General features: G+C 41.9%; 1 protein-coding gene across 1 annotated transcript in view; it reads left to right on the top strand.

Annotated features, from left to right (window-relative positions):
- Positions 1-7,012, top strand: part of MELTF (melanotransferrin) — a 75,525-nt gene extending 68,513 nt beyond the window's left edge. Inside the window, exons 13-16 of the mRNA XM_038417319.2 lie at positions 795-862; positions 965-1,152; positions 2,898-3,096; positions 4,072-7,012. Coding sequence (XP_038273247.1) covers positions 795-862; positions 965-1,152; positions 2,898-3,096; positions 4,072-4,139 — 523 coding nt within the window. The 3' untranslated portion in view covers positions 4,140-7,012. The remainder of the gene's footprint in view (positions 1-794; positions 863-964; positions 1,153-2,897; positions 3,097-4,071) is intronic.
- Positions 7,013-19,877: the final 12,865 nt, after the last annotated feature.

The raw sequence follows: 19,877 nt of genomic DNA, 5'->3' as shown, positions 1-19,877 counted from the left end.
GTCCATTTATTCTTTTACGTAGAGCCTGTCCAGTTTGACCAATGTATATGGCAGATGGGCATTGCTGGCACATGATGGCATACATCACATTGGTAGATGTGCAGGTGTACGAGCCTCTGATAGTGTGGTTGATATATATATACATTGGTATATATACATAGTACATGAAAAGATGGGAGTTGCCTTACCAAGTGGGGGGGGGGGGTCAGTGCTAATGAGACAATTCAATTAACAGTAGAATACCAAGGGAGGAAAAATCACTTTTGTAGTGGTAATGAGGGTGGCCCATTTTAAACAGTTGACAAGGTGTGAGTAACAGTAGGGGGAAATTAATATGGGGAAATTAGTTTTTGTAATGACCCATTCACTCCCAGTCTTTATTCAGGCCTAATTTGATGGTGTCCAGTTTTCAAATTAATTCCAGTTCTGCAGTTTCTCGTTGGAGTCTGTTTTTGAAATTTTTTTTTTTGTTGAAAAATTGCCACTTTTAAGTCTGTTGTCGAGTGACTATGGAGATTGAAGTGTTCTTCTACTGGTTTCTGAATGTTGTAATTCCTGATGTCAGATTTGTGTCAATTTATTCTTTCGCGTAGAGACTGTCCGGTTTGGCCAATGTACATGGCAGAGGGGCATTGCTGGCACATGATGGCATATCAGATCCTAATCTTATGAAGTATTTTGGTAGACAGTTTTTATGAAAGATACTATACAAACTAAAGATGCACTCATGACATTGCACTGTATTGAGTTTGTATGTCATTGCATTGTATTTTATCTGTCTTATTTATTTTAAGGTGTCTGATGGAGGATTCTGGTGATGTGGCCTTTGTCAAGCACTCAACAGTTTTTGAGAACACTGATGGTATTTAGTTTTATATAACTTTTTATTACAACTTATTTTTGTTGTCATCTTTATACTAAAGCATTCAGAGCACAAGTCATAATGGCGAGTTTCCTTTTTCAGGTAACAATGCTGATTCCTGGGCCCTTCACTTACAGTCCAGTGATTTCCAGTTACTGTGTCCAAATGGAGCCCGTGCTGAAATCACTCAGTTTGCTCAGTGTCACTTGGCTCAGGTGCCTGCTCAGGTTGTCATGGTCCACCCAGACACCAACATTTTTGCTGTATATGGACTACTGGACAAAGCTCAGGTATAATTTACAATCCATTACGATGAGGTAGTTATGCACTATATAAGAGGTCAACGCAGGCCATTCTCAGATCATCATGAGCAGGGGTATCCAAACTTGGCCCAATCACAGGCTGCAATGGCAAATTTCCAAAAGCCTAAGGAATGCTCCTAATTTCATAATTTAAAAATATAAAAGAAAATGTGCACAACCAGAATACTTGTTTATCCTGAAATCTTCCTAAATTCATGAATAGAAATGCAACAGTTACATCAGAAAAGAGCATGTATGATAAATTATTATAATTACATAGAAGACTTTTGAAAGCATAATGCCTCCAGGGCTTAGTAGCAGACTCTCCAAAATAACAACAACAACAACCCCTCAAACTATTCAGTTTATTATAGGTGGTGCAGGTACTGACACCTAAACTTAGGGTTGCCCAACGCTTTCTATTACAAGACTCTATTTTCAGTTGCTTATAACTTTACTAAACTTAAACAACTGGGACTAAAATTTTCCATGCTGGGTGTCTGCTTCAAGATGAATGTTTTGAGAAAGTTTCAACTAAATGGCTCAACTGTCTCTGAGCACAAGATTAGAGGAAAATACATTGTTTTGCTCATGTTAATAGAACACCATTTCGTTGACCGCTAATGACTCCATGCTTTGGAGCAGGGACTTGAAATTTGGCAGGGATGTGCCTGTAGTCAGGGATGTGCCTTGTGCCAGCCCCTGGAAATCTGTCCAACTATGACTGAGTTACAAGCTTATGAAAATCTCAGTGTGCACATACTCTGTAGTGGTATGTTAGTTTGGCAGCTAAATTCTCTGACGATTCTGTCTCCACTGAGCATGTGCCATCCCAGGGATGCAGTAGTTGAGCAGAGCTTTCCCAGATACTGGCTATCGAGGGTGGCTGAAATGCACCACACAGGAACTAAGAATATGGAGACTGTCTCTCCTAGACTCTCCATGCTCCCCCTGTTAGCACCTGGAAGCACAGAGGAGGAAGAGAAGGAGAAAGAAGTTGATTTGAATTCATTGTTTTTAACAATTGTGCCTTACCAAATACTAAGATTCTAGTAATGGTCCTATAACATTGTTGGGATTTCTTTTGTTCCTAATATTCTTTAAAAATTCCTTGTTTTTGTTGTCATTGCTGGCCATGGGTTTTTTCTGATGGTTTTAGCTTTCTTTAGCAAATTTCTACACTTCATAACTTCCAATTTATAGTGATTGCTATCTATATACCTTTTTCCCCATTTGTTTTATTTTATTTTATTTTTAACTGCTGCCTTCACTTTGACACAGAACCAGGGAGCAGAATTTGGCCCTTATGTATTACATTTTAAATAGATGGATGGATGTGAAGCCAACTACGGTGGGAGTTCCAGACGGAAAAAAGGTTCAAGTTATGCCATAACAATCACAGAAAATACCTTGCTAATTGGCTCCAATACTGGGAGTCTCAGCAAACTGGCTTGACACTGGACTGAATGGGCTTGACACTGAAGAAGCTTTTCATCCTTAATTGGAATATTCTATTGCACTCCTTTAACTAACACAAAAGGTTACTCACATTGATTTTAAAAACTTATGATAATATAAAGGGCAAATAATTTGAAGGTAGAATTGTTTGTCTGTGAGATTCTGAGCAATGGAGAGGGTGAGTTTCCACTGTGTTATGTATGCTGCTAAAGATGAATATAGCACTGGCTATAAAATACAAACTCTGGTACTAATGGAAACTGCATTGCTTTCAGGATTTCTTTGGAAATGACAGCAATGGAAATGGATTCAAAATGTTTGATTCCTCAGATTTCCTAGGAACAGATTTAATCTTTAAAGATTCCACCGTTAAGATTGTACCAGTAGGAGAGAAAACAACCTATGCAGAATGGCTGGGGAGTGAATACATACATTCTTTTGAAGGGATGCAATCACCACAGTGCTCTGGGGCAGGTGAGCCATCATTTTTTGGTGTATGTGAGATTATGATTTTCTCTATCTCTTCCTCTTTCGTATTAATTGTAAGGTGCTGTCTGATCCTTATGGACTGGACAATTCCTAGGCTCCATGACATGGACACTGGGTTTCTGTGCTGTGCAGGAGGGACAGTTTTTGGACCTTGGGAGACAGAGCAATATTGGGACTCCTGGCTAGTGAATCTAGTCTGGCCATCTTGATGGGAATGGTCCTACTGTCACTGGCTCTGTTCTGGCTTATCCCCTTCCTCCCCTTGGGTGGTTGCTGACTTCAGGCAGAAGTTGGGAATCAGCAGGGGATGAGTGTATGCTGGGAGGGCAGGCTGTGGACAGAGGATAAAGTGTGGAATCCAGAGTAGCTTCTTGCATCATGCAGATGCTGGTGGCTGGGAAGAGGTATCCAGCGAGGCTCTTCACCCACTGGAAGGAAGCAAGGGATCATAGAATCATAGAATATCAGGGTTGCAAGGGACCTCAGGAGGTCATCTAGTCCAACCCCCTGCTCAAAGCAGGACCAATCCCGAACTAAATCCCAGCATTCACTGGGGGCTGAAGAAAACTAGGGAGATTGCAGGAGTTATGTTTGCAGCTGGGAAGGAGAGCTCAGGAGCAGATGAGTCAAGTACATATGTTCACTGAATTTGTTTATATTGGAATAATCAGCATATATTTGCACCTCAATGTCACTGTTCCCTGCTTAGGGAAAGATGTCATTTTGCTCTGTGATATTTAAATTGGCGCAGCCTTCACCAGGAGTGATTTGGGTGATCATTTGGGTGTGATCTGGCTCTAGAACCTTTCTGCATAGTGTGGTCAATGCCTCTGAGGAGCTAAAAATTGTATTTGGAGTTGATTAAATTGATTAGCCTGCTCCTGAATAACTATTTCACAATCAGCTAGCAGTCAAATCAACTTCTAACTCTTAGTGCTCAATTTGTATTTTTATTCGTAGCTGCAATATCCATGAACATCGTTGTGCTGCCAGCAGCTAGTGTCCTTCTGATTAGATTCTACTCGTGATCATTAGGCCGTTCCTTGGATTAACAGATATTCAGCATAATAAACTGAAATACTGGTAAATAATAATATAAATAAGATGAAATAAAACTTGTAAAATGAATGAGAGACGCATGTGGAGAGCTGCAGAATTATCCAGGCAATTCCCTGATGTTCTATATATCCATAAAGGTAATGGGAGATCTGGGAGGGTGGGAGAAGGATGCAGTTTGCAGCCTCATCCTGGCTTCCTTCCCTTTGCTTCCCTGCCTCTCTTACCCTTTCCATTTGTTTTACGGATGCTGTTCCCAGCCATGGCACTTTGATGCCAAAGGAAATAGGCTCCAAATACAATCCTGCTGTTGCATGTCCTGAGAATAGACTCAGGTTTCTGATACCCACAACTATGGATAATTTTTGGTCATGTTTTTTTTTAAAAGGTGCCCTCAGAATTTAATCCAAACTTTTTCAAGTTGTACAGTCAACCTTTCCTGATGGAAAAGATTAAAGGCCTATCCCTGTGGCCTGGTAGCACTCTCCCATTTGTCATTCTCATTGTCACAGGGGAGTACCTGAAGTGGGCATAATTTCTGTATATGGCCTTGAATCACACACACCATTTTTGTATTGTTCTGAAGAACTAAATTTCAGTTGAAATACTTACCGAATAGGAGCTTCATGGATAAGCATCTTCCTTTGTAAGGTTTCCTCTTCTCTTCTCACCATCCCATTACTTACTCTCTTCTTGTAGTGTAGTTCAGGATAAATTCAGCTTACCCACTTCTCATTTGGGGAATGTGAAGTTTTGGTTAGGTTAGTAAATCTACTTCTTTTTTTTTAACCATTATACCACTTGCTTTCCTCCCACTTTCAAATGACCTGAGTTATGATTTCTGTTCCTTAAGCCATGAAGAGTTCCTTGCGACTCTTCCATAGCCAAGTGTCCACCCAGGCCACAAAGTGCTGAGTTGCTACCCTATAGTGCTCCCAAGTCCTGATTGAAGAGATTAGGAGTCAGACTCTGAGTCCCAGCATAGCACTGTCACTCACACGCTGGGCTCACTCAAGACTAAAACTTTTGAGTGGTTTTTTTAAACACACTTTTTTCTCAAAACAACTTTTTTAGTGACATGGAGCTTGACACACAAACAACTATATAAAGTCCCCATAAAAGAGTATATTGGGAACATTAATGGCCTGCTCAGTGTCAAGCTGAGTCACAATGGGACACAAACAGCTGCTAAGATTATGATAAGAATGACCTTACTGGGTCAGACCAATGGTCCATCTAGCCAAGTATCCTGTCCTCTAACAGTGACCAATGCCAGATGCGTCAGAGGGAATGAACAGAACAGGGCAAGTATCAAGTGATCCACCCCCTGTTGTCCACTCCCAGCATCTGTAAGTCAGAGGTGTAGGAACACAGGGTTGCATCCCTGACCATCATGGCAAATAGCCATTGATGGACCTATCCTCCATAACTTATCTAATTCTTTTTTGAGGCCTATTATAGTCTTGGCCTTCACAACATCCCCTGGCAACAAGTTCCACAGATTGACTGTATGTTGTGTGAAGAAGTGCTTCCTTTTGTTTGTTTTAAACCTGTTGCCTATTAATTTCATTGGGAGATCCCGCTTCTTATGGTCTGCATGTCTTTCTGTACAAGAAATCAGACAACTGCAATATGTATATGCATTTGTGTAACTAATATTTAGTTGTCAGGTCAGTGTGCCTGCTTCTTAAGGGATCCCCTATTTCAGCAATAATAAAGAATAATAATAAAGAATGTTTTTAAACACACATCAGAGAGGAGAATTCTCTATCAATGCCTCCATCATTCTGCATTGACGGTGTTTGTAAGGGACATGAATATTGGCTTTAAATGTTTTGCTGTTTCCCCTTTGCTTGTGGATAATCCTTTTAAGATCTCAAGGTACTTTTGCAGGTTCTCACTCCCTTTTCTAAGGCTATTCTCTCCCTGGCTTCCCCAAGTCACACCTAATAATATTGGCTTTGCTGCCCATATCCTTCCAAGTGTAAGCCTCATGTCTGAAGCCCTAGAGAGTGGGGACTTTACTATTGACACAACTGGTGAATAAGGAGAAGAGTGCCCCAGAGATTCTTGAGAACACCAAATGAATAGGCCAGCCTCATTCGCATTTCGGTTATGTGACAATTTGGGGCATTTTAGTTAAAATAAAGTTAAATTTTGCGTTTGAGGAAATAAAATACTATTATTCTTGGTGGAAAATGGAAGAACTGCACCAAATATGTCTGGGGCAAGGAGTCACCCTGACTAGACCCATAGTCAGGCACTCGTAGGGAAGGGAGCCTGGACAGACCTGACAGAAAAGATAGATTTTTTTCTTCCATGGGGAGTGTGTCTCTGATGATGAGGACTCTGTTAAGGGTTCTATATACTACTGATCCTTTTCTGAAGGCTCAGCACAGAGGTAGTCTCAAGAGAGCAGATGGCTTCAAGGCAACAACCAGAGCTGAAGCAGATGATAGTGCTGAGGTACCTTGGACTGAAACTGTAAAAAGCAGAGACTCTGGTGCAGGTCTTCATACCCAGCAATCAAAGCTGAAATAACTTCAGCTGGGTTGGGTAGTAGAGACCCCTGAAGAACACTAGCCAGCTCTTCCCTCTGGGGCTAGAGAATGACCTGCCAGAATTCTTGGACTCCACCAATCTTGGCCAACAAACTGTGAGTTGGGAAGTTGGTGATGAGGGAAGTGACTAAAATGCATTAGCCACTCACTACTGCAAGAGATGGACTGAGGTTGGGACTATTATTAAAAAACACAAAAGGGAGGGGAATCTTGTTTAACAGATATTGTTAATTTATTAATTCCTAGCTTTCCCAAATTCATTCTGTTGTCTCCCGTACCCCTAATAAAGTTCTCATTGTTTTAAATCTTTAGACTCAGGGCTTGTTAGTGGGAAATATTGACCATCAACGTCATCTAGAGTGAAATATAGTTTACCATATTTTTTGGGTGGTGGGGGCTTACACAGGTGTAAGCATTCAGAAAGAATTCCTAGAAAATTGAACCCAGTCCTCCTTGCTGCAGACAACATGTGGGCAGAAAGATTACCTTTTTTTACTGTATGAAGGAACAGCACCATTAATAATTTCATGTTAATATTTTCCTTCAAAAGTAAATTGTCTTTGTAAATTTAGAGCTACAGACACACAGGCCAAGTCAGTGAAGTCATCCTTATATTCTCACACCAGGCACAATACAGGAAGAGGCAATGAAAGCTACCCCACAATATGCCTCGCCCATGTTCTCATGGGATCACCTCTAAGTGTGGGAGATTAGTTTGGTCTCCACAACCAACTTAATCGTTGGCCTCTCTGTTGTAACTTTATACTGTTATTTCTTTTCTTTTCTTTTTTTCTTTTCACTTTGTGAGGCACTCAGATACTATGGGGATGGAGGCCAAATAATCAGGTAGGTGTCTAGAACGGTTATATACCAATTATGTGGGGGTTGGGGGATGAGGACATTAGGCCACTAAAAACTGGGACTCTTCATATAAGCCACCAAACAGCTATCCACTTGTAACACCTTTTAGTTACCACTGACCCCGGGCTTGATTTGAATTATCTAATGGTGAAATGCCATCACCAATCCCTTGAGCCTCAGTTCATTATATCAGCTTTGCATTGAACACTCAGACAGATAGGAGTTGAAGATAATGTATGTGTAACTGGAAATGTAACTTCCCCTACACTTTCCATAAAGTCTCTCTTTGATCTATGGCCTTAGAGTTATATAGTATTAATGATCTCCAAATAGGTATTATATAGGCAGATGTTATTTGGTAATGTTAGACTTGTATTAATTAACTAGAATAAACTCAAATTAATAAAATTAATTCATTTTAAACTGTAACCTACTCACAATTAACACACTACATTCTTGCATGAGTAGCTCCACTTCAATACAAGGAATGAATGTGTTGCATTTGGTTATCAGCATAAATTACAGTCCAGGTGAATTCTCACCTTCAGGAAAAAAAAAAGTCAAATTTTCATCAGTTCATGTTCGTTTGCCTTGAATTTTTCATGAAAACAAGATACAGTTTTTGCAAGCAGGAACCTTACATTTTGCTGACGAAAACTGGGGACATTTTGGGTTGTTTTTAATTTTGTCAGAATTTTGATGTGATAGTGATAAAATTCTACCAGACGCACCATTGTTATGCCTTTGCCCTTCTATCACACCTACTAACACAGGATCTCAAAGGATTTATAATCATGGAGCCAGATTCTGGCCTCCACACCTGCCCCCATATGCCAATCTGGCACCGTATAGAGTATGTAAAGGGGTTGCAATGGGCAGGGGGAGAAGTTCCTCAGTGTAGGATCAGCATAGAGGCTATGAGACTAACCTTGTACCTTCCCTTCCCTCCCCCTCTCACCTCCCTCTGAGACCCTAGCATAGGTGCTGTACTGAGGTGAAGGCAGCAGTTAAAAATAAAATAATATAAAGTAAAACAAATTGGGTGTGTGATGGCATGCTCTCAGCACTCTGCCTCTATCCTATGCTGGAAGTAATTTCATTCTCCATAGCAGCCCAGGATCTGGATGGCAGAAAGGTGACATAAAGTCTCAGGAGATGCAGCACAGAATCTGGTCCTGATTTTTACAGGTGCTTAATCTGAAATGCACAAGGGTATTTGACCCATCTCAGGGGCATTCTTTCCGACTCTCTGCAGACTTTAGGCAGCCATCACTGCATTGGTTACTGATGTGTATCATATTTTTAAAGTTATCTTCATAACCATAAGGACTAGAAATGTTTTTAAAATGAAAATGTAGATTCTGGAGCACAAAAGGGCAGTTCAGAAGAGTTGTGGTTATACTGAACACCGCATCAACAATTCAAGCCCTGCTCCCCGTACTTATGAATTTTATACCATGCTAAATTGCGGATAAAGAGTAATCACTTATCTAAGCAGAGCCTGTATTTCGAAAAGCTAATTGGTTAAACATAAAAGCACATGATTTGGGAGGGACTGTCTAGAACAGTAGTCCTCAACCTGTGGTCCACGGACCCCCATGACTTAGCCTATGTCTAAGGGGCCTGCAAAAGACTTAGACTGAAAACTGACTGAACAGAAGTCTACTATATATACAGACAATAGATTTCCAAAAAGACCAGCACATCCATTCAAAATTTCCAAAGGAGTCCACACCTCCATTTGAATTTTTTTAGGGTCCACAAATGAAAGAAGGTTGAAAACCACTGGTCTAGAACAGTGGCTCTCCACCTTTCCAAACTACTGTACCTCCTTTCAGGAGTCTGATTTGTTTTGCGTACCACCAAGTTTCACCTCACTTAAAAACTATTTGCTTACAAATTCAGACATAAAAAAATAAAAGTATCACAGCCACTCTATTACTAAAAAAAAATGCTTACTTTCCTCATTTTTACCATATAATTATAAAATAAATCAATTGGAATAGCAGTATAAACGTCATTGTCTGTATGAAATTTTAGTTTGTACTGACTTCATTAGTGCTTTTTATGTAGCCCATTATAAAACTAGGCAACTATCTAGATGAGTTGATGTACCAACGTGTACCTCCAGGGGTATGCCCCTGGTTGAGAACCACTGTCTAGTATGTGCATTGCACTCTTGCAGCATTTCTTGTCAGAAATGATGAACAGGCATTTCAAAGCTTAATTCACAGGATTTTCTTTCCCACTAATGTGTACAAATCCAGAACTGCTTACGTCTCAGGTGCTATAAATAGAAGGACATACATACTCAGTTCTCCAAAGACACAAGGTGACATATGAGATCTCATGAAGGGTCAAGCAGTCTTTTCACAGATTGTCTGTAAATGGATAACATCCTGTATCAAGACTGCATATGAGATAGCTTTGGCTATACCCCCTCCATGGGTGTGAGCTCATTCAACAAGAGCACAAGCAAGGTCAATAGCATTCCTCAGTGGCATTTCCATATTGGACATTTACAGGGCTACTACATGGTCATCCATCTATACATTTATGAAGCATTATGCCATTACTACATTTACTAGAGCAGATGCAAGCCTTGAAAGGGCAGTCCTGCAATCATTATTTACGTAGACTTTGAGCCCCGCCTCCTGGGAGAGGTACTGCTTATAAATCACCTAAGTAGAATACACAACTATATCTACTTGGAAAAGAAACAGTTATTTACAGGGATCGGTGGTTGTTTAAGATGTGATGCAGACATATATTCCATGACCCACCCTCTGTCCCCTCTGCATCAGAGTCTCATCTCAAGGGCATTTGGTGTGCAGGAATTGAGGGGGGGTCAAGGTGATGCCACCTCATACAGTCAGGGGAGGGGCTATGGCCACGAGGTTCAAGCGCTGCCCCTCTACAGGTACTACTAAGCAAAATTCTCCATCTCCAGTGTGCTGAGTGTGGACACACCTAAGTGGAATACACGTCTGCATCACATCTTGGAGAACCACAGGCACATTTAAGTAACCATTTGTTGTTTATCAGTAATAGCATGTTAGATACTCTCAACAGCAAATAAAATCTGTATGATCCAGAACTCCCTTTTCTCAATTCAATACCACTGCATTAGTTAATAAAATAAGCAACACTTGTGGTTGTGTCAGCCATATCTGCTCTAGTACATAGGAACGGCCATACTGGGTCAGACCAATGGCCATCTAGCCTAGTATCCTGTCTTCTGACAGTGGCCAATGCCAGATGCTTCAGAGGGAATGAACAGAAAAGGGCAATTATTGAGTGATCCATCCCCTATTGTCCAGTGCCAGCATCTGGCAATCAGTGGCTTAGGGCCACCCAGAGCATGGGGTTACATCCATGACTATCTTGGCTATTAGCCAGTGATGGACCTATCCTCCATGAATTTATCTAATTCTTTTTGAATGCTTGTTAGCTTTCACAACATCCCCTGGCAAAGAGTTCCACAGATTGACAGTGCCTATTAATTTCATTGGATGACTGGTTCTTGTATTATGTGAAGGGGTAAATAACATTTCCTTATTCACTTTTTCCACACCACTCATGATTTTATAGACCTCTAACATATCCCCCCTTAGTCATCTCTTTTCCAAGCTAAACAATCCCAGTCTTTTTAATCTTGCCTCATGTTCCATACCCTTAATCATTTGTGTTACCCTTCTCTGTACCTTTTCCAATTCTAATATATCTTTTTTGAGATGGGGCAATGTATATCAACGATGAGTTAGAATGTAAAGAAATAAGAAGCGATGCAATGGATAAGACAGAGTCTGTCTGGGCAAAAATTACATTGGGGAAGAAAACTAGTAAAGCCTCTCCTATGATAGTGCTTGGGGTGTGCTATAGACCTCCGGGATCTAATTTGGTTATGGATAGAGCCCTTTTTGATGTCTTTAATAAAGTAAATACTAATGGAAACTGCGTGATCATGGGAGACTTTAACTTCCCAGATATAGACTGGAGGACCAGTGCTAGTAATAATAATAGGGCTCAGATTTCCTAGATGCGATAGCTGATGGATTCCTTCAACAAGTAGTTGCTGAACCGACTAGAGGGGATGCCATTTTAGATTTAATTTTGGTGAGTAGCGAGGACCTCATAGAAGAAATGGTTGTAGGGGACAATCTTGGCTCAAGTGATCATGAGCTAATTCAGTTCAAACTAAATGGAAGGATTAACAAAAATAAATCTGCAACTAGGGTTTTTGATTTCAAAAGGGCTGACTTTCAAAAATTAAGGCAATTAATTAGGGAAGTGGATTGGACTGAAGAACTTATGGATCTAAAGGCAGTTGAGGCCTGGGATTACTTTAAATCAAAACTGCAGAAGCTATCGGAAGCCTGTATCCCAAGAAAGGGGAAAAAATTCATAGGAAGGAGTTGTAGACCAAGCTGGATGAGCAAGCATCTTAGAGAGGTGATTATGAAGAAGCAGAAAGCATACAGGGAGTGGAAGATGGGAGGGATCAGCAAGGAAATCTACCTAATTGAGGTCAGAAGATGTAGGGATAAAGTCAGAGAGGCTAAAAGTCGAGTAGAGTTGGACCTTGCAAAGGGAATTAAAACCAATAGTAAAAGGTTCTATAGCCATATAAATAAGAAGAAAACTAAGAAGGAAGAAGTGGGGCCGCTTAACACTGAGGATGGAGCGGAGGTTAAAGATAATCTAGGCATGGCCCAATATCTAAACAAATACTTTGCCTCAGTCTTTAATAAGGCTAAAGAGGATCTTGGGGATAATGGTAGCATGACAAATGGGAAGGAGGATATAGAGGTAGATATTACCATATCAGAGGTAGTAGCGAAACTGAAACAGCTTAATGGGACTAAATCGGGGGGCCCAGATAATCTTCATCCAAGAATATTAAAGGAATTGGCACCTGAAATTGCAAGCCCATTAGCAAGAATTTTTAATGAATCTGTAAACTCAGGAATAGTACCGAATGATTGGAGAATTGCTAATATAGTTCCTATTTTTAAGAAAGGAAAAAAAAGTGATCCAGGTAACTACAGGCCAGTTAGTTTGACATCTGTAGTATGCAAGGTCCTGGAAAAAATTTTGAAGGAGAAATTAGTTAAGGACATTGAAGTCAATGGTAAATGGGACAAAATACAACATGGTTTTACAAAAGGTAGATCGTGCCAAACCAACCTAATCTCCTTTTTTGAAAAAGTAACAGATTTTTTAGATAAAGGAAATGCAGTGGATCTAATTTACCTAGATTTCAGTAAGGCATTTGATACCGTGCCACATGGGGAATTATTAGTTAAATTGGAGAAGATGGGGATCAATATGAACATCAGAAGGTGGATAAGGAATTGGTTAAAGGGGAGACTGCAACGGGTCCTACTGAAAGGCGAACTGTCAGGTTGGAGGGAGGTTACCAGTGGAGTTCCTCAGGATCGGTTTTGGGACCAATCTTATTTAATCTTTTTGTTACTGACCTTGGCACAAAAAGTGGGAGTGTGCTAATAAAGTTTGCAGATGATACAAAGCTGGGAGGTATTGCAAATTCGGAGAAGGATCGGGATATTATACAGGAGGATCTGGATGACCTTGTAAACTGGAGTAATAGTAATAGGATGAAATTTAATAGTGAGAAGTGTAAGGTTATGCATTTAGGGATTAATAACAAGAATTTTAGTTATAAGCTGGGGACGCATCAATTAGAAGTAACGGAAGAGGAGAAGGACCTTGGAGTATTGGTTGATCATAGGATGACTATGAGCTGCCAATGTGATATGGCTGTGAAAAAAGCTAATGCGGTTTGGGATGCATCAGGAGAGGCATTTCCAGTAGGGATAAGGAGGTTTTAGTACCGTTATACAAGGCACTGGTGAGACCTCACCTAGAATACTGTGTGCAGTTCTGGTCTCCCATGTTTAAAAAGGATGAATTCAAACTGGAGCAGGTACAGAGAAGGGCTACTAGGATGATCCGAGGAATGGAAAACTTGTCTTATGAAAGGAGACTTAAGGAGCTTGGCTTGTTTAGCCTAACTAAAAGAAGGTTGAGGGGAGATATGATTGCTCTCTATAAATATATCAGAGGGATAAATATAGGAGAGGGAGAGGAATTATTTCAGCTCAGCACCAATGTGGACACAAGAACAAATGGGTATAAACTGGCCACCAGGAAGTTTAGACTTGAAATCAGACGAAGGTTTTTAACCATCAGAGGAGTGAAGTTTTGGAATAACCTTCCAAGGGAAGCAGTGGGGGCAAAAGATCTATCTGGTTTTAAGATTCTACTCGATAAGTTTATGGAGGAGATGGTATGATGGGATAATGGGATTTTGGTAAGTAACTGATCTTTAAATATTCAGGGTAAATAGGCCAAATCCCCTGAGATGGGATATTAGATGGATGGGATCTGAGTTACTATAGAAAATTCTTTCCTGGTATCTGGCTGGTGAATCTTGCCCATATGCTCAGGGTTTAGCTGATTGCCATATTTGGGGTCGGGAAGGAATTTTCCTCCAGGGCAGATTGGAGAGGCCCTGGAGGTTTTTCGCCTTCCTCTGTAGCATGGGGCATGGTTGACTGGAGGGAGGCTTCTCTGCTCCTTGAAGTTTTGAACCATGATTTGAGGACTTCAATAGCTCAGACATGGGTGAGGTTTTTCATAGGAGTGGTGGGTGACATTCTGTGGCCTGCGCTGTGCAGGAGGTCGGACTAGATGATCAGAGTGGTCCCTTCTGACCTTAGTATCTATGAATCTATGAATCTATGAATGAGAACTGCATGCAGTATTCAAGGTGTGGACATACCATGGATTTATATATTATCATTATGATATTAATTGTCTTCATATCCATCCTTTTCCTCATGGTTCCTAACATTCTCTTAGCTTTTATGACTCTCACTGCACATTGTGCAGATGTTTTCAAATAACTATACACAAGGACTCCAAGATCACGTTCTGGAGTGGTAACAGCTAATTTATGCTCCATTATTTTGCATGTATAGATGGGATTCTGTTTTCCAATGTTCATTACTTAGCAATTATCAATATTCAATTTCATCTGCCATTTTGTTGTCCAGTCACTCAGTTTTGCGAGATCCTTTTTAACGCCTCGCAGTCAGCTTTGGACTTACCTATCTTGAGTAATTCTGCATCGTCTGCAAATTTTGCCACTTCACTGTTCACCTCTTTTTCCAGATCATTTATGAATATGTTGAACACTGGTCCCAGTACAGATCCTACTCCTGGGAAATTCTTCACCACTGCACAATGCAGAATTGTCATAAATATAAAGGGAAGGGTAAACACCTTTAAATCCCTCCTGGCCAGAGGAAAAACCCTTTCACCTGTAAAGGGTTAAGAAACTAGGATAACCTCGCTGGCACCTGACCAAAACGACCAATGAGGAGACAAGATACTTTCAAAGCTGGAGGGAGGGGAGAAACAAAGGTTCTCTCTGTGTGTGTTTTGCCTTTGCCAGGACCAGAGCAGGAATGCAGGTCAGAACTCCTGTAAAGGGTTAATAAGCAATCTAGTTAGATATGTGTTAGATTCTGTTTTGTTTAAATGGCTGATAAAATAAGTTTTGCTGAATGGAATGTATATTCCTGTTTTTGTGTCTTTTTGTAACTTAACGTTTTGCCTAGAGGGATTCCCTATGTTTGAATCTGATTACCCTGTAAGGTATTTACCATCCTGATTTTGCAGAGGTGATTCTTTTACTTTTTCTTCAATTAAAATTCTTCTTTTAAAAACCTGATTGCTTTTTCCTTGTTCTTAAGATCCAAGGTTTGGGTCTGTGTTCACCTATGCAAATTGGTGAGGATTTTTATCAAGCTTTCCCCACGAAAGGGGGTGTAGGGCTTGGCAGGATTTTGGGGGGAAAGACGTTTCCAAATGGGCTCTTTCCCTGTTATATATTTGTTAGACGCTCAGTGGTGGCAGCAATAAAAGCCAGGGGCAAAAAGTAAAATAGTTTATACCTTGGGGAAGTTTAAACCTAAACTGGTAAAAACAAGCTTAGGGGGGTTTTCATGCCGGTCCCCATATCTGTACCCTAGAGTTCAGAGTGGGGAAGGAACCTTGACATAGTGGCAGAGCAGCGAGATTAACTTGAGATCATTTTGAGATGTTTTGAACCAGAAGCAAAGATTTTAAAAGGAAATATTTGTTTTCCTTTGGGCTGCTGGAAAGCAGGTTTTAAGCTGAAAGCAGTTAGAGTTTTTTTTTGTCTCTGCATGGGGGCCAGAGCAGAGACAAAAGGGAATTGTCTTTTGTGAGCTGGAGTTTTCTCTACCTAAAGGCGGGGTAGTTAATCTCCTGCAGGGAAATTCAAAAGTCTTCACAGACCTGAAGTTGGTTTTTTTAAGCTAAGAGCAACTAGAGGGGTTTTCTGTCTATTTGCCTGGAGACAGAGGTGTTACGGTTTTTTAAGGATTTTTCTGTAGGCTGACAATCACTATCAGAGAACACAGGAATCCAGTTACAACATAACCTATATATGTTTTTTTTTTGACAAGCCAAGTTTTTTGTTTGTTTGTTTGTTTGTTTTATTTCTAACTCTTGGGTGTAATGTAAGTTAAAAACAGAGAGGCTAACATGACAGAAACCAAGGCACAGCACAAATTGGAGTTAACCAGACTGGAGGCAGCGAAAGAGGCAGAAAAAGCCCTAGAGGTTGCCCACAGGAGAGCTATGGAGGCAAGGGAAAAAGAACTGGAGGAGAAGGAAAAAGAGAGGAAGCATGCACTGGAAATGGAGAAGGTAAGGGCTGAGCAGAATCTACTGGATAACCCTGACAATCTTTCCACAACAATCCACAAATGGGAGCGACTATGTCCACAGTATGGTGAATCCAGTGATATTGCTAAATATTTTCTCACCTTTGAGAGACTGTGCACTCTCCATAAAATTCCTGAAGCTCACAAGATGACCACATTGGTCACAAAATTGACTGGAAGAGTTCTGGACATATTCAATAAGATGCCTATTGATGAGGCTTCTGACTATAATAAGTTCAAGGATTTGGTTTTAAAACAATTTCAAATTACATCTGAAACATACAGAGTAAAATTTTGAACCCTTAAGAGAGGGCCTGGACTAAGTAATGTGGCTTATCTAAACCAGATGAAGGATCTGTTAGATAAATGGGTCCAAGGAAGGGGTGTCACTAGCTTTAACAGAATGTGTGATTTGATAGCTCAGGAGCAATTCCTGAATATGTCCAAGGAGGAAATAAAACAGTGTTTATGGAATAAGGAAATGGACTCAGCAGAAAGTCTTGCTTTTTATGCTGATCGATATGAGCAGTCCCAGACTGCCAGAGAGGCAGGGCAAGCCGGAACAAAATGGGTGGAGGGAGGAGAGAGGAACAACCCTGGTCGCAGTTGGAGTGGATACCAGAAGGGATACCCTCAGACCACACCCTACTACCGGGGGCAGCCCAAGGCCCCATCTATACACCAAGGAATACTCCAGACACCTTATCGTTCTGCTGCACTGTTCTCCAGCAACCCACCTCACCCCAGTGACCCATCAGCTGGACGATGTTTTAAATGTAACGAGCCAGGGCATGTAAAGGCCAACTGCCCCAAGAACCCCAACCGATTACAGTTCATTGCACCGGAATCACACCAGAGGTCCTCAGGCCCAGATACCTCCCAGATACCTTCGGAGCAGAGGGAAACTGTGAGTGTGGGCGGGAAGGAGGTCACTGCATGGAGGGACACTGGAGCACAAGCGTCAGCTATGCTTCCTTAGTGGACCCCAATTTAATCGACCCAGAGATCCAAGTGACAATTCAACCCTTCAAGTCCAACTCTTTCAATTTGCCTACAGCCAAGTTGCCTGTCCAGTACAAGGGCTGGTCAGGAACATGGACTTTTGCAGTATATGATGGTTATCCCATCCCCATGCTGTTGGGGGAAGACTTGGCCAATCATGGGAAGCTAGCCAAGAGGGTGGGAATGGTCACCCGCAGTCAGGCTAAGCAAGCTGTCATGCCTAGCTCTGTTCCGGAAACTTCTACCAGGACCCAGTCAGAGGTGATGGAACCGGACCCCATGACAGCATCTATAACAGCAATAGTGGATCCAGTCCCAGAACTGGAACCGGCAGCAGCCAATAACCCTACACAAGAGGCTCAGTCAGAGCCTGAACCCCAACATAGTGCACCAGCGGAGAGAGGTTCACAGTCAATGGAAACAGCCTCATCCCCTACATCGCTTCCAGAGGGACCAAGCCTAGGTCCACAATCCAATGAGGAACTGATGTCTCCAGCATCAAGGGAACAGTTCCAGACCGAACAGGAAGCAGATGAAAGCCTCCAGAGAGCTTGGACGGGGGCTGGGAGCAACCCACCGCCTCTCAGCTCTTCTAATCGATCCAGGTTTGTTGTCGAAAGAGGACTTTTATACAAGGAAACTCTTTCTGGTGTACACCAGGAAGACTGGCATCCTCAGAGACAGTTGGTAGTTCCAACTAAGTACCAGGTAAAGCTCTTGAGCTTGGCCCACGATCATCCTAGTGACCTTGCTGGGGTGAACAGGACCAAAGACCGTTTGGGAAGGTCATTCCACTGGGAGAGAATGAGCAAGGATGTTTCTACCTATGTCCGGTCTTGTGAGGTATACTAAAAAGTGGAAAAACCTCAAGACCAGGTCAAAACCCCCTTCCAGCCACTCCCCATCATTGAAGTTCCATTTCAGCGAGTAGCTGTGGATATTTTGGGTCCTTTTCCAAAAAAGACACCCAGAGGAAAGCAGTACATACTGACTTTCATGGATTTTGCCACCCGATGGCCGGAAGCAGTAGCTCTAAGCAACACCAGGGCTAAAAGTGTGTGCCAGGCACTAGCAGACATTTTTGCCAGGGTAGGTTGGCCCTCCAACATCCTCACAGATGCAGGAACTAATTTCCTGGCAGGAACTATGGAAACTTTGGGAAGCTCATGGGGTGAATCACTTGGTTGCCACCCCTTACCATCATCAAACAAATGGCCTGGTGGAGAAATTTAATGGGACTTTGGGGGCCATGATACGTAAATTCATAAATAAGCACTCCAATGATTGGGACCTAGTGTTGCAGCAGTTGCTCTTTGCCTACAGAGCTGTACCACATCCCAGTTTAGGGTTTTCACCATTTGAACTTGTATATGGCCACGAGGTTAAGGGGCCATTACAGTTGGTGAAGCAGCAATGGGAGGGGTTCACACCTTCTCCAGGAACTAACATTCTGGACTTTGTAACCAACCTACAGAACACCCTCCGAACCTCTTTAGCCCTTGCTAAAGAAAACCTAAAGGATACTCAAAAAGATCAAAAAGCCTGGTATGATAAACATGCCAGAGAGTGTTGCTTCAAAGTAGGGGACCAGGTCATGGTCTTAAAGGCGCTCCAGGCACATAAAATGGAAGTGTCGTGGAAAGGGCCATTCACGGTCCAGGAGTGCCTGGGAGCTGTTAATTAACTCATAGCATTCCCCACGTCCAACCGAAAGCCTAAGGTGTACCATATTAATTCTCTAAAGCCCTTTTATTCCAGAGAATTAAAGGTTTGTCAGTTTACAGCCCAGGGAGGAGATGACGCTGAGTGGCCTGAAGGTGTCTACTACGAAGGGAAAAGTGCTGGTGGCGTGGAAGAGGTGAACCTCTCCATGACCCTTGGGCCTATGCAGTGACAGCAGATCAAGGAGCTGTGTACTAGATACGCGCCGACGTTCTCAGCCACCCCAGGACTGACTGAACGGGCATACCACTCCATTGACACAGGTAATGCTCACCCAATTAAAATCCAACCTTACCGGGTGTCTCCTCACGCTAAAACTGCTATAGAATGGGAGATCTAGGATATGCTACAGATGGGTGTAATCCACCCCTCTGGCAGTGCATGGGCATCTCCAGTGGTTCTAGTTCGCAAACCAGATGGGGAAATACATTTTTGCGTGGACTACCATAAGCTAAATGTTGTAACTCGCCCAGACAACTATCCAGTGCCATGCACAGATAAACTATTAGAGAAACTGGGATGCGCCCAGTTCATCTCTACCTTTGACTTAACCAAGGGGTACTGGCAGGCACCACTAGATGAATCCGCCAAGGAAAGGTCAGCCTTCACCACACGTTGGGCTGTATGAATTTAATGTACTCTCTTTCAGGCTGCGGAAGGCACCCGCCACCTTCCAAAGACTTGTAGGTGGTCTCCTAGCGGGATTAGGAGAATATGCAGTTGCCTACCTTGATGATGTGGCCATATTTTCATATTCCTGGGCAGAACACCTGGAACATCTACA

This window comes from Dermochelys coriacea, chromosome 9, assembly GCF_009764565.3.
Source record: "Dermochelys coriacea isolate rDerCor1 chromosome 9, rDerCor1.pri.v4, whole genome shotgun sequence".
NCBI classification, from domain to species: domain Eukaryota; kingdom Metazoa; phylum Chordata; order Testudines; family Dermochelyidae; genus Dermochelys; species Dermochelys coriacea.
Note: the sequence above shows the minus strand (reverse complement) of the source record. Positions and strands in the feature narration are given on the sequence as shown.